The following is a 16,168-nucleotide window of genomic DNA, read 5'->3' as shown; positions in this document are numbered from 1 at the left end:
ATATTGTCAGATGTGGAAACAAACAAAAGCAGTAATACATTAACAAAAAGCAGATTGTAAACAAAACAATAAGCTACAAGAGGCACTAAAAGAGAGGACTTTGGAACAGAGGCACGGAGAAAAAAGAATTAAGAAAATGGTAATGAAAGGCAAAGGGAAGAAAAAGAACATGTAAAAAGAAAGGAATGTAAAAAGAATGGAGAAATGAAATCACACATCAAATGGAAAACGCTACAAATAAACAGAGAGAAGGAACATTACTGCCACTCCTTTATCATGTTAACTTCAGTACAAATGCTTACGGCTGAGCACAGAATTTCAGGAGTGGGAAGAATGGAGAAGCCAATTTAATGGACTGTAAATACTTTATTGTTTTCTGATTTGGAATGAGTTGTAGTCTACTCCTGTAAAGCACAGTTTTGCATTTTACCTCTGGATCCTTTTGCTAGCATTGCATTCAGAACTTGATTTTGCTTCCTCAGGAAACGTACTTCAGAAGTCAAAGAATTATCCTGCACTGAGCCACGGCTGAAAATGTTTGCAGAACCTATAAATATATACATAAAAGATGATTTATGAGTCATCTCTAGGTCGTTAACGATTAAACTTTCCAGACAAGAACAATTTAAAAAATCACAGAAAAACATGTTAGGAAAGTATTTATCCCCTCTGTATTTTGAAGGTTATCCTTACAGACTGAAAGGCAGTTCAGGTTAATGCCAAGTAACCCAAAGCCCTGCATCACAAGTACCTCCCACTGCTGGACAATAATTACCAAAATTGCAAAATTATCCCTGAAAGTCTTTAACTATCAGACAAGAATGCAACAGGGCAAAACACAGGAGCACGTTGTGACATTGCTATTCTTTTAAAATAATGCACACTGTACCAAGGTTCACCCATATTTCTGTATTGCTTGGTTCATACTCTGTTGTATTCACTGAAACCACTGCAAAGGACTGCTAGATTTTACAAACTAATTAACAGTGGGTAATGCTGGAAGTAACAAGCCTATTTATCCACATGGTACCATGCCAGTTGGGAGCATAGGGCTGGAGTCACCATCTCTGCTTCTGATTACAACCTGAGAACCCATTTATAATAGCAGGGATGAGGACTGGTACCTTAATTTCAGCTAATTTAGATTTATACAACTGGGCCAGTGTTGATCGACCTAGGGCTTCCATCAATAACCCCAGGGAGAAACAGGCACCTCCAGAGCGTGATCCACCCGCCCTACCCTCTCCACATCTCCGAGGCTGAGCTGTGCTCCAAAGGGATGTACTTCTCTCCAGTGCCTCCAAGAGGAATGCTTGGAATCCAATCAGTCAAATTCCAGCCTAGGTAATCCTCATTACGTCCAGTGTTTACACTGTTTATCCCCCAGCGGTGTGTACAGTGCATCCTGAGAGCTACCATATTCCACTCGCAAGGCAACTGCCTCTGAAATGCAAGTCAAGTAATTGCTATTGCCCTTTCTAACCTATTTATAGTCAGTAAAACACTTCAGGACCCACTGGAATTAACATTACCATTAAAAGTGTTTTTCAGCTGATTGGTTATCCCAGTATCTACAATGCTTTAGTGCTTGAGATAACTGCATGAGTGTCAACTATTTGGTTAATAGAGAAATAACCAGCTGGCAAAAAAATTAGCTGAATGTGTGAGGAGGATGCCTTTCAGCTCTGGCAGTTCAATTCAATTTGATGTGCTGCACTTCCTCTGAATAATCTCATTTTATTGTAATCCCAATTGAAGCTTTTACCAACTACCTAACTGGGATGTAGTGTGCCATGATATGCACCTCTTGTCGTTACTGAAAGACTCAAAGGCTCTAGAAGTCTGGCACTAATGGCATTTTACTATCTATATGTTAAAGAGTTGAGGTAGCTATGTGAACTCAAAAGGCTTTTTCCTTTCAGATTTTAACAAAGCAATTCAACTTGAAGTGGCAAGGCTTGATGGTCTCATCTTGATTCTAATTTAATTTATTGCCCATCACCCAGCTTTATTCTATTTGAAAAGTTATGCTATCACAATCCTACTGAAAGGCTTTAGAATATAACTATTAGTTATCTTACATAATAAGGGATAATGTAGAGCCAGTGGTAATAAGGCCACAATCCTGCAATTTGACCCACTACTGAGACTACTACTTCTGTGCAGAGCCCTGCTGACATCAATTACGCTCTCCATAGATGCAAAGGTCCATCCAAGCAGAGTACAGTGAAGCATCAGGGCCTACAATTGTGAAACACTTGAGTTTTCATTATGTTACGTGCTGAAAAAGTGAGTGCTAAGGAAGCCTACCTCGAAGGTTTCAAAGGAAGCACTGACTGAAGGGCAGGCACTACAGAAAATCACAGCACGGAGGAAGGAAGTAAATACTCACTCCCAAACAAAGCAAAACAAAGGCAAACTACAGCAGAAGATAAGTCTGAGGATATACATTAGTTACTTGGGGGTTAAAAAAAGCAAACAACCCCCTCCCTTTTAATGCTAACTGCTGTTAATAACATTTGAAACATAGGAAATTCAAAATTAAACCTTTGATTTTATTTTGATGCCTCACATTTGAAATGATTGAAGCAATTATTTCAGATCTACTTGCACTGCAAATCTCAGCTCTATAGTAATGATGTAGCCATTACTAGCTCTTGTGTCATTTATAGAATACTAGAAGCCCAGAGGCATTTAAATACTTAGAAAACCTGCTTAATAAAAATAGCATGGCAAAAATAGTGGCTAGGTGTGTGTATATACATACAATATTTATCAGATAGACAAGAGTAATTCAATATATTGACTTTCTTTGAACCAACATCTCAATATCAACTGAATTTAACAGGCTCCCATCAACAATTAAGTACATTACACCTTATTTGGCCTCTTTAAAGGAAAACAGATTAAAGGTAATAAGTTAAAAGTTTAAAAAAAAAAAAAAAGCTGTTTTGAATGATTATGCCTGCCCCAAAGCTAAAATCTCCTTGAACTTCACTTAGGAACTTCTTTTTACACTGAAAGTCAATTAATATATAAAAATATATATGCATATACATATAATACAAAAATAAATAGCATCACTAGTAGAGGAGAGAATGCACATATCTGATCCCATGAAAGAAATCTTCAAAACTGAGAGAAAGTGCTGAAAGAACACAGTAACAGACAGGAACTGTTGTAACACATACTTGTTTTTGCCTTCCTTTTGGAATTTTTTCCTCCATGCATTGGTAGATGCACTAAGGCAACAAGAAGACAGATGGAAGACATAAGACAGTTTATAAAGAAAATATACTTTCCCTGCATTAATGGATGCCCTTGCCAGAATCTTTATGAAGCTGTAAAAGAGCTGGAAGTGTTTCAGTGTGGTTATTTCTAGAGAACAGTATGCCTTTCCAGCAGCGTAAATACTTCATGAATGAAATGGATGCTTTTTTATACACCTTTCCATCAGTGTAAATTATTCCTGAAAGCAAACTGCTATTTGTAGGTAGTATCCATTTAAACAACAACAGAAATGGATCACGGGTATGATGTAAAACATAATGAATCTAATGTCAATATTAGTGAAACTGAGTAAGAGGAAAGCATATATGTATTTATTGCCTGCTTCCACTCTGAGTAATATTGCATATTAATCAACTCTCCTATAGGGGGAAATGTGGGAAGGAGAACACGAACAGAGAGAGCAAAGTGTGGGAAAGTATGCCTGGTGCTGTGGGCACAAAAAGGTGCTATAAAACCATCCTTACTGAGAGCCTGGCTATCTTTTCATGGGAAGTTCCAAATGCACCACAGAGCTCAGCTTTCAGAGATGCTGAACACTAACAACAGTGAGCAGTGACTCTGAATTTGCATGCCTATTTTTAGTATTTTCATCCACTGCTTTATATTAGAGCTTGGAATGAAAACCAACTAACTCTATGTTGACATTTGCATCAGTTTGTCAGATAATTCTCATTAAAAACGCTCGATGTCATTTTGTGTAGAACATATTTATCACACCAAGCAATTCAAATGACAGAACACCATGGACTAGGCTCTGTGCTCTACTGCAGCTATTTCAACTTTGTATTTAACAAAATCTGCCTTTAAAGCAGTCAGAGAACTCCTGAGAAGTCATCTCCACCAGTCCTGTTCACAGGGGCGGTGTACTGTCCACCCTGAGTGTACAGAGACTAGAGGTAGGACAGTTATTCCACAGCATTCCTACTTTGTACCAATAGCAACAATGCAATTTGGAGCAAGCCACCTCCTCTATTCATTCTGGGCCCAGTCCCAACTGAAATTATGTTGATAAAATTGGCTCTCGCCTGCATCTGCCCCTGGCTGGACGTAGCAGAGAATTAAAAGAGGGTGACATCCTAACATCCAAGTCCATTATAACAATAATGATATCCTAAAGGCAAAAGAAAACAGGCTAGTTGCTGATAACCGAACTAGAAGGCCTTTCAATTTTCTGGATGAAATTCAACCACAGTATCATCAAATGGCATAAAACTACCTAGTAGCACTGCAGACCTGTAGTCCTGTTCTCTTAGCAATATGTGCAATTGTAGGTTTGCAGCTTTGAGGTGGACCTGTATCCCACAGAAGATTTGTGCATCTCTACTGGACACATTGCAAGCAGTGGAGTCAAGGAAGAGGCACAGGGTGCATTTGGAAGCATGGAAAAGCTGTGCCTGCTGATGTCAGCTCAAGACACAGCCGTATTCAGAGAAAGGCATACAATTTTCCAGCTGTAATGGGATGGGTTTTACGCAAAAAAGGACAGAAAACGTTTCCTACAGCATTTACTCCCTCAGGCTTTACGCAGGAAAGGTGGATTTATTTATCAGGAAAAAATATCTTACCTTGATCTAGTTCTTTGTCTGTTACTTGTCTCTCAAGCTGTTTCCTCAGTCTCTCGTTGTTTTTTATGGAGTACTCTAAACGTTGTCTCAGGATTCGAATTTCTTGAAGATGTTCCATTAATAACTCTGAATAAACCAAGAGACCACTTCTTATTTAGAGCAAATGATTGTATTCCTTTCTGCTGTGTACTCTTGTCAAACCTCATGTGTGTTAGTACTAAAAAATGACACTGAACTGTTCAAAATGTTAGACACTAAATATCTGGCTCCATAACAAGTTTTTTTTTTTTGCCATATAGGGCACAAAACACACATTCACTGAAAACTACTCCAAAATGTAAATTAAACAATAGTCCAGTTTTAAGGCTTTTTAAACATCAACTTCCTACAAAACTGTAGCAGATCACAATTTTGTGTAGTTAAAACATTGCCTAGACTTGGGAATATATCCTAAGTTCTGCAATACAGCTTCAGTTCAGACTCAGCACAGCAATAGTACACATTTTTCCTTATAACAATAGGAAGCTTACCAGAGGAACTCAGATATAAATTTGACTTTGGCTTACACAATGCATACCTTAATAAATAAATCTGTTCTATCAAGTTTCATTACTGTACCTGTTCCTTCTCGCTTTGCCATTCTACAATTTTTCTTCCATTGGCTGTAAGTTTCAGCTTTACTCAGGAACTTATCTGTTCAAACTGTCACTATCTTATTTGTCAGTTTATCCATGTCATACACTCCTGGTTTACTCTGCAATATTTTTCTCCTGAACAGTACATGCTATCTCAGCTATTAAATTTTCATCGTTGCCTATAACAAACTACTGCAAGTATTGCTTGTGCTTAGTGAAACTATCCAGGTCAAACATGACACCTCTTATTAATTATGCAGCACTTACAATTCTCAAGGAAACACAACACTGGCTTTTATAAAATTAGAAAACCTCTCTTTTTCAATGCAATAATCTCTTGACAATTGTCTATTTTCCCTCATAACTTGTCTATTTAAAGACCGTCTAGAGTACTGTAAAAGATGATAGTATAAAACAACAAAGACAAAATATCATAGTTAATTTTGTTTCAAACAGGAGGTAGTTCAAATCGCTGTCATCTCTGTATGCCTTATTACTGAAATTGCAATGATTATGCAAGATACTAGAAAGCTGAAGCAGACAAACATTCTTCATTATTTCTTAATTAGTTCCCTCGTGTCTTATTTATCACATTTTCCCAATATCTAGTGAATCTTCATTGGGAAAAAAAATTACCTGGGGGAAACTTATTTGACAGAAGCGCCAGTGTGCCATGCTGTCCTTCTCCTAGGTCGTGTCTGTGCTCTGGTGATCCAAGAGATGACTTTTCTGACAAATCAAAGTCAGACAAGCTATGAAGAGCAGATGGTACAGGTGATTCATCCTTAAGTTGCTGGTACATTGTAGTGTTCTTCTCATTCTCCCTTTTGAACAAAGCAAATGTTTTAAATTACAAAAATTATTTTATTGTTTCAGAAGCATGAACTGAGAACACGGTGTCATGTTTACAGGACTCAGGTTAGGCAAGTGACTTTATGTGACCAAATATGGCAAAGAACTACGCATTGGAGGAAGGTATCAGGTCTGAAAATTAAACCTCACTACATCAGCAGGAATAATCAATAAACTTCAAGCCTAGTGTTCACATTCCAGTGCTAGCTGAGTCTGCTTTGCATTAAGGGGACCTGAAATTGCCTTAAACAGGCAGCTGAGGATTTCTGTAGCACAAAAGAATCCCAGGCTGGCATAAAACCAACATGAGCAGCATAACAACAACACAGGCTCTCTTCACCTTCACCCTTATGCTTCTCTCTTCAGCATGAGGGTGTTTTGAAAATGAAGTTCAACACCACTGTACTCTGGTGATCCTGAGCCAGCCCCAAGGTCACACAAACAGAAGAACTACCCTTCCTGGCAGCTGCAATTAGGATTATATCTAAATACACACCTTGGTGTATTCAGCACAAGAATGAACATTTTATGTTTGTTCATGAAAGGAAAAAGCTTGGTAGCATGAAGTCTCATCTCAGTATCTCAGCCCTTTGTTGAGAAGCAGCAAAAAAAGCCCAGGTTTGTTTTCTATGAATATTCTGTTAACAGAATGGATATTAATGAAACAGGCACCGTAAACAAAGCACTCACCAAGAAGTAAGACAGTTGAAGTTGGACTACAAAATATAGAGCATCCTTACCAATTTATCAAATAACATGGTATTTAGGTAACATGAGTTAACTCTTACCTTTGAGCTAATTCATAAAGTATAGTAACTTCTGCACCTACTGACTCTTCTGCAAAGCAAAAACATCTGATTAAAAACAGATATTGAGAATAACACTTCTTTCCCCTCCATCTTAAACTATTTATATATAGAATGGTAAATTAATGAGAATTTACAGAAGCCAACAGACACTCAACACATTGTGCATTAATGTCAAATACTGTACGTGAGCAAAACTATTTATGGCACAGCAAGAAAGCAAAACTTTCATTGGGGTTCAAAAAATGTCTAAGGAAGGACTATGCAACATATGTGCCAGGTTTTACAGCCTTAGTGTTTTAGTTATCACACAGAGTTGAAAAGTTGTGCTATACTGCAAAAGGATTGGGGTACACATCGCTGCTACTGCATTAAAAATTGCAAAAGAACAATTTCATCTCACTTGGATTTTTTCCATCTGGAGCCAGGCTAACCAGTTGTCCTTAGCAAACAGGCATGCACAGGACTCTTCCTGCAATATTCTCAGTGGCACAGAGTCAGCATAAGCACAACTCGGTGCTAGGGACCTGAACTCAGACACTAATTTGAATTAGGAAATAAGAGTTGTGTGGTGTCACCTTGGCTCCCCACACTGCAAAATTTTTGTGCAATTAAGCAAAAGTGGCAGGCAAGAGTTGCACAGCTGAAATTTCTGGGGAATGAACTGAAGGTCAGGATGGAAATGCAGAGACAGACGGTTGTTTATGCTTCTTCTTTACAGTCAATTCTTAGTAAGCTGAATGTTATCGCCCTACAAACATCATTTTATTTTAATGTGTGATTCAATGCAACACCATTGTGTTAGATATATTGAATTGTCTCAGTTGTCAGTGACTTTTCATAGTATATAGGATACCATCTGTTGGCTTGATGCTTTTTTTTTTAAAGACATTTAATCTTTATTCACAACACAGTCTTCTTATTTGTAATGCAAAGAATCTCTGTAGCCACTGAAATCATTGAAGACACTCAATCTTTTATTACACTGCTATGACACACTAGCCGTAATACCTTTTTCTCATATACAGCTTCCTTCTATGAACAATCAAAACCAGCAAAATGCTGCCACTATCTTTAAAGAAAGGCAGAATACAGATCATTCTATGGCTAGGACCTGAATGTTTCAGAGCAAAATGATCTTCTAGAACCAATTTCAAGAAGATGTAGGGGTCAGGGTCCCTATTTTAGGCCACTTCAAGTGTTTGGCTAAAGATGCCAGTTTTGCAGCTGACATCTGTGGAAGCACTGCCAGCTGTTGGGAGAGAAACAGCCACACTTGTGACGTTAGGGCTAAAATAAAACTTTTATTAAACCATAACCACGATGTTTTGAACAGTTCAAGTAAGCATGTGTATAAACAATTCAAAATGGAAGGTGCCAATATGGAGGGCAACTACCAAATTAAAATCCAGTCTTTTTGGAGGATTACAATTTTATATTCCAAGGCAGTCCTCCATATAAAACATTTAAAGCAATGGAAAGAGGAAGTAAAGGTTTTATTTACACACAAACAAAAAATCTACACATTTTGAGAACACTACCACGCCTCAAACAACAAGCACAAAACACTGCTACTTACCATACAGGAATTTCCTTTGCAGCTTCTCAAACAATAGAACGCTTTGATTCAGCTGCTCACGGAAGCCTTCAGCAACATAATAATCTACATCACTGGCTTGAAGCAGTTCCTCAAAAGCTTTAATAAGGCTCGTCAGATGTTGATGGTAAGTGACACAACCACCGCGGATCTCTTTAATTTGTTGGTGTTGAAAGGAAAGCTCTTGAGCTTGCGAATGAACTAATGAATCATATCTGAGAAAATGAAATTATCTTTGAAAGCAATTTTCTGACCATAAATAACATTTAAATATAAATAAAAAGTGAATTAAACTTATATTTCTAAGCTATAATTTTATGTGACTCAATTTTCTTTTAAAATGCTTTTACAGCCACAATGACAAATATATTGTCTCTAACTGTTGAGTTTTGTATTTATGGGCATAACTTGGGGGTTATTATCCTTCACTTAACTGCTTCATTTGTAAGATGTGCAGAAACTAAAATGATGAACTTGTTTGTCTGCCTGGAAGTAACCTGGATGGCATGCAAAGGTGCCAAAGCAAAGCAAATAAGACTGAATACATGAAGAGAATTTTTAAAATTACACTTATTTTTTTCCTGTTTTTTTAATTCAGTATAGAAGATCGAATGGAGCTGTCCCTTCTGAAATTGTATACAGTGGCTGCCAGGAGCACAATATTGGACTTTTTGAGCTCATGGTTTCATCTAGTCTGACAAATCCTACATATCTCAGAGGGCTTATTGCCAGAGATGTGCCCATGACAACTACTGTAGTGTCCAAACTCTTCTCCACAAGCTAAGGTATAAATTTCAATTCAGATCAATTGAATTTATTCTGCACTTGTGATTATAGACATCCCCTTTATAATGCAACTGTCTGTATCGCACATCTTTTTACAGATTCATCCATTAGTGGAGGGAGTGAAAAGGGGGAGAGGATCTGAAAAAGTGCACAAAGTCAAACAAAAGAGTACGTAAACAAAATGTATGGTGGTGTGAGTTGTTATGCAATTTTTGTTGTCGTTTATATAGGAAAAGATATGTAACTCATTTTTGGGTCTCTCACTTGTGACTCATGTTGTTGTCCTAGACAGTGGCCATAAAAACCTCACAGCGATCCACGCCACCACATTGCTTAATTTACAGTTAGATCTCCCTTTGTAATATGACAGAGTTGTATTTTCAAGGTATGTAAATTTATATGCACTAGGTAGCAGGACCATATTTTATGACAGTAATACTAAGAGATATACAATTGTCTGTGCTGCTGGTTGCTCAACGTGTCCAAACATCTCTATCCAAGCATTCCGAAGAAAACCAACAGGATGAATCCCTTTCTTTGTTATACCTTCCTGCCATTCTAACGGCCCTCAGGCAAAGAACGATACTAAAGCCAGGGAAAAAAAAAAAAGTTTTGTCTTATGAGACCACATTTTATGTCTGTGATTTGTACATACGCTATCAGAAATGCTGCCCCCAGTCTTTCCATATGAAAAACAGGACTGATACTTTCCAGCCTCCTATAAATGATTTTCTAGCTTAGATGTTTATGCCATAAACTTTCATTTATTAATTTCAATATATATCTACTTTCACATCCTTCAAAGGAGGCACTACAGCACACAACTGTAAAATAAATTATAAATAGTCTCAAATTCTTATTTTACACATAAAGTGTGGTCACACAAACAGAAGGGCTACCATAAATCTGTCAGCCAACTCCCCACAGAAATGTTTATAGCTTAAATGGGATGTTCCATTTTTTTCTATTTGTCACATGAAAAAAAAGGAAAAGCTGCAAAACTGTAAATATTTGATTAGCATGGTCATCCCAACCCATGGAGTGACCTAAGGGTATTTGACTTTGCTTAGAGAGGACATCTTGCAGCAAAGAGTTGTTGTGGGCCTGAGGTGTGGGGAGAGACACAGGAGTGTGACATAGCACAGAGGATGTTACGAGCTTATAGGGAATAGTTCTGTACTAAGAGAAATAATATTTTGTACTTCAAGGCTTCTCTTAAGTAAATGTTTCAGCTGCTTTATGTTAATGTTAGTGAAATTTATCCTTTACCGTTACACATTCGTCCATGAATAAAATTACCTTCATATTACCTTCCTATATTATTTGCTAGTGCTGTTTACAAAAAAGAACATGAAGCAATAACAACTTTACTCACTTAGATGGCAATGCTTCTCTCAGTTTGTTTTGAAGATAATACACTTCATCAAGATGAATATCTGCAACTTGCTCTTTTCCAAGGCCTTCCTCATTTGCTGAGAGTAGTTCCCTAATGTTTTGTGCTGTCCACGCATCAGGTACTTTTGAAGACTGTGAATTCCTATTTTCTGTGTGGATCTCGTAACCCATAGGTTGATGTAAACTAGAAAATGGTTTGATTTCTTGCATAGCTGTATCTTGCCCTTGCATAACATGCCCTTCCACAGGCAAGGCTGTGTCACTCAAAAATATGTTGGAAATACCACTCGATACAAGCTGGTCAGAGGTCTGTAAATGAAACACGAACATTTTGTACTTTTCAAGCTCAGACTTCATATTCTTAATTCTTTGTTTCAGTTCTTCTTTATCATCTAGGACTTCACAGTCATCAAGTGCATCTGTACTTGTTACACTCAATTTAAGAGAACGCAGGCACTTGGAACCTGAATTTGCAGTGGCTGAGTCAATGTCCTCATGTTCCATTGAATAAAAGTCTTCATTTATCTCTTTTAATGAATGCTGGATATTCACATTGCTAATGTTATGATGATTTTCCATTTCTGAAAAACAGGAGGCTTGCGTGTGAATATTAATATTTATTTATCTGACATTCTGTTCTTAACAGCACTAGAATGAATTCATTTACTTCTGTAATAACAGAATAAAAATGCAGAATAATTATGAACTGTACTATACTTGTTTTGGACCTTTCACCTCTTTCTGTGATTTGCCCATTAACTCAACTTGAACATCAAACACTTCAAACCCTTTATAAGCTTTCAAACAAGCAAGATTCAAAATAAATCTGCTTTCTTTTCCAAAAAGATTGAAAATTACTTTTGCTATATTCAGTTCTGAATCAGAGACACTGACGAAGCCCCGTCCTTTCCAGCCACAAAAAATGATAACCTTGAATGTAAGGCACCGAGATTTAAAAGTAGACTCTGTGACCTTATATGGCTCTTCCTAAAACTTCTAATTAAATATTCTTTTTCTTCTCACTTCAAAATCTATACAAAACCAATTGGAGCATAAAGTCATTGGAATTTTAAAAAGATTATCAACAAAATAGTAAAATTTGAAAAAGGGTCTTTAATAACTTATTTTTAAAATGCGTTCTAAAAATCTATACAAATGTTCAGTGTTAAAGGTTTTACTTGCATTCATTTGGCATGCACAGCACATCTCTTAGTTGACTTTGCCACTCCTAAGTAATGCAATCAACCCAGATTCAGACCAATAAAAGCTACATATTCCTACATATACTCTATGTTAGTAGCTCTATGTATGTAGAGGGCTGTAAGCATCTAAGAAAATGGTATTTTCTGGTTACCAGTAAATTAAATTCTCGCCTTCTATTAGTTCTGCAAAAGATCACAGCTACTTAGAAACTCCCTTTTGGGAGTCATGCATTGATCTTGCAGACGTCTTAATACTTTCAAATCCCCTTGGTTTCTATGAAGAATTTGAATGCCCAGGTTCAAGCTCTAAATCAGTCCAAAATCTGACTCAGAGCAGTATGTCTGAGGGGACAGCTGTATATGAAGTTTCAAGACAAGCACAAGGACAAGACAAATCAAAACAAATATAGCCTAAAAGCAGGAAAAAAAATGAAGCTGCAATACTGGAATATCATCATATTCGAAAATAAAGCTGGGTGATGTTCTCTGCGATACACAGATTGCTGCACACCATTATTTATGTCATTCCAAGGGTGACAGAATCACAGAACAGAAATGTTTCTCAGAAAACACTTATGTATGAACGCAAGAAGACACAGGGAATAAGAGAGTATGACATTAAGTTCATTAGCTTCTCTTCCTCCTTCTCTACCTGAAAGGCATAATCCCTTGATTTTGTAGCTGGTTGCTGCAGTAACACTGATGTCAAGGAAGGTTGTGGACTGAGAAGGAAAAAGACTCAGATACTAGAGGAACTCTTAAACTCTGTAATCCTGGTTTCATGCAAATGTTCCAGACAACAGAAGCAGGAAATAAAAATAGGTATTAGGGAAGAAATGTTTATGATTAGAATATGGGTTACAGATTTTAATGAGACACTGTCCTTTAATTAAAGAAGAACTAATAAGCTCTCTGTGCAGATGTGTGTCCATATACACAAAGGGCACACGCAGGGCACGATCCTGCAAACCAACTAACTGGCCTGAATGACACCACTTTTACAGTAAAAGTAATGATGCAACCAAAATTAGCCAAATCCTCTGTATTTTGTAAACAACAGGTTAACTAGGTTATTCAAGCCTTCCCATAACTGACTAAAGGGTTATGTAGAAACACCTAATATACAGCACTAAGACTATTTACATTTTCATTAAATGATTCCATTAGGTTTCAACCTAGTTGAATGCTTTCAAATAACTCAGATAAGCAAAATTCTGTCATTCAGCTGATTCATTGCAATAGATCTTAACTAGATGCAGAAGCATAAAGTAATAAACATATTTAATACAGAGAAGTGTTCAGAAGTGAGGACATTAGCAGTAGAGATCAGGGTTAGGCACACAACTCATTATTTTTACTGGTAACCATACTCATAAATCCCCATGACCCTTCTGAAAGTATAACCCTTAAAAGACTAACTGGGATTCTTAGAGCAGTTAATCCATACCAGCTAAATAAGCAAGATTTAAAACTGACATATAACAGCAAAGGAGACAATTGCCTGCAGTAAATTACAATTTTACACAACTTAGAAGACACTAGAGTTTTAAATTTTCTTTATATATATTTATATATATACACACACAATTTAAATGCTCTACCTTGACAGTTTTGCTGATTTTTGTCCACTAGATATTCGTTCTTGACCCCTGTATCCAGTTCAACATCTTGCAAGTCTACCTGGTCCCCACTGTTGTCCAGTTTGATCAATGAGGTGACTGAAGAATAGCAGGGGGGACAACAGAAGGCAGTATGTGAATGGAGGAAAAAAAAAATCAAGTGGAGATAGTTAAAAACAAATTAAAAAAAATCACAACCCACACACAAACCTGATTCTCTGACAATTTAAAACAGGAAAAATCATTTAAGGAGCAACTATTGAGAATGTAATACAAACATTACTGGTGGTATGAAATGGTGTTTTCACGTTTTTAAAAATACTTGAACTATAAGGATGTGAATAGCATCCTACCAACAAATGAAGACAAACATTTGCAAGTCTCCCTTGCAATATAACAGCTAATCATTTTTACTGTATTTTTAAATGTTTCATGTTAAACTTAGAGAAAAGGTTAAACAGTTCATCCAATTATAACTGATTATAAACTTCTGCAAACTTCCATTGCATTAAGTCTCAGAATTACTGTCTGTAGTATAAGTGTTATCTACTGCAGAGTAAAGAAACCAGTATGAAAATGAAATCTCAGGACTTTAGTGCTAACAGATTCGGGTAATTTCAGGATACAATTTCAAAAGTACATTCCCTCTCAGAATTCTCCATGGATTTTGCACCTACCAAAACTAACTGCTACAGTCCAATCAACTTCAGTATGTACCATTGAGTCATGCCGTATCTTTCTCACACCATGATAATGTTATCGTTAGCAGCAAAGCCTCTGCAACTTCTGCTTTTGACAGTGGCTCACTTGGTGCTTGATTTAATCTTACTTTTATATTTACACCTTCTCTGTCCCTCATCTGTCTTTTACATCTCTACCAGGTTTTTAATCTTACTGCTACATGTATTTTTTTAACCACTCCAAATCTTTATATGATACCCATTGTTCTCTGCCTTACAAATTTGTCATACATTGCTGATCCAGATACTTTGTCAACAAGTAAATTTAAATTAACCCAGCTGCACTGGAAACAGACACAGATGACTTGACTGATCAGTGGAATATTGGAAAATCTTGTTTATGCAGCATAATCAAATAGGGTATTTTTATACTCTCCTGTCTCCGTTACTGTTTTCATTAGGCTTGGAATCCTATGAAGGAAATTTTTCATTTACCTGAACATTGACGTATGTGTGTGCATGTGTGGGCACCTTCCCAAACTGTCATTTCTTATATACATTATGCTATGCATACAAGGGACTTTCTATTCCATACAAAGCTGTTAAACATTCTAGCAGCAAAGATAAATTTAACTAAAAATAAAAAACGACTGTGTTTTCTATATAGTCATCTATATATAATTTGCCTACCCGATAAATATTAAGAATAAGCCGCATTGTACTTATGTAAAAGTGATCTGTTTTTACTTTCTACAAGAAAAGAATACACTATTTCAAGCAGCATTACAAGTTATTATGTCTGCTTTTTAAATGCAATTGTTTATCTACCTCTCACTAATGTGCTTTCCTCTGCAGGCTCTTCTTCAAGGTTTTCAGTTACCAACTCGCTCAATAGTAACTCTCCATTTGTTTGTGCTTGGAATTGTTTGTTTTCTACTTCACATGCTTTCAGATCTTCATAAGGTAGCCTGGTATGATGCTGTAGTTGTGAATCTGATTTCTGCTCACGAAGTTTCAAAGGCACATTTCCTAGTGGTCTGGATGATCTTAGGAGAATGGGCAGACGGGACTTCTTGGGCAGGAAAGCAGAATCAGTCTGAAAAAGGTATTGAATAAAATGAGAGGTTGGCAGGTGGGAAGGTAGCAGTCACGTAAAGAAAGTATAAGCTAGTATTCCAGGAAAAATAAAGATTCAATCAACTGTCACATAAAATAGTAAGATTGCAATACCCTTGCAACGTGGAAAACATATATTCAGTGAGCCGACCCCACCGGTTCAATTTTCTGGGTGAGTGCTGTTTATGCATCCACAACCACACGCTGAGTGGCTTCCAGTCCATGAAGCAAGGCAGCGAAATCACCATCAACTAAGCAAAGGGTTTTAATCAGTAGCTGTATTAGTTAACCTTGAATTTTTATAGGCACTAGGAAAATAGTTTATTACCTAAACTGACATTTCTAACTACTTCCCACTCTGATGAGTTGTATCACATCAGACAGCCCTGTGTTTCCCTTAAATTCTTTTTTTTTTTAATATAAAAAATTGAGGACCTTTCTAATTCTTCCTGAATTTCTGAACATATTTCCTTTCTTCCTCTCTCTCCATCCAATAGGCACTAAACCAAACCAGCCCTTTGATACCTTTGAGCAAATGAACATAGCTTTCCACCAGCTGCAGAGGAAATTTGCTCTACCACAGAGAAATTCTTTATGAACAAAAATAGTTCATTACCAATACAC

At 36.9% G+C, this 16,168-nt stretch overlaps 1 protein-coding gene across 1 annotated transcript in view; it reads right to left on the bottom strand.

The window, feature by feature from the left end:
• Positions 1-16,168, bottom strand: part of CDK5RAP2 (CDK5 regulatory subunit associated protein 2) — a 78,500-nt gene that overhangs the window by 13,643 nt on the left and 48,689 nt on the right. The window contains exons 23-30 of the mRNA XM_032200525.1: positions 15,257-15,524; positions 13,731-13,847; positions 10,908-11,508; positions 8,729-8,961; positions 7,132-7,180; positions 6,128-6,315; positions 4,857-4,982; positions 431-547 (exon numbers count right to left, since the gene is read on the bottom strand). Of these exons, the coding sequence (XP_032056416.1) occupies positions 431-547; positions 4,857-4,982; positions 6,128-6,315; positions 7,132-7,180; positions 8,729-8,961; positions 10,908-11,508; positions 13,731-13,847; positions 15,257-15,524 (1,699 nt within the window). The remainder of the gene's footprint in view (positions 1-430; positions 548-4,856; positions 4,983-6,127; positions 6,316-7,131; positions 7,181-8,728; positions 8,962-10,907; positions 11,509-13,730; positions 13,848-15,256; positions 15,525-16,168) is intronic.

Source organism: Aythya fuligula, chromosome 19 (genome assembly GCF_009819795.1).
Source record: "Aythya fuligula isolate bAytFul2 chromosome 19, bAytFul2.pri, whole genome shotgun sequence".
Taxonomy (NCBI): Eukaryota; Metazoa; Chordata; class Aves; order Anseriformes; family Anatidae; genus Aythya; species Aythya fuligula.
This window is presented reverse-complemented; position numbering and strand designations above follow the sequence as displayed.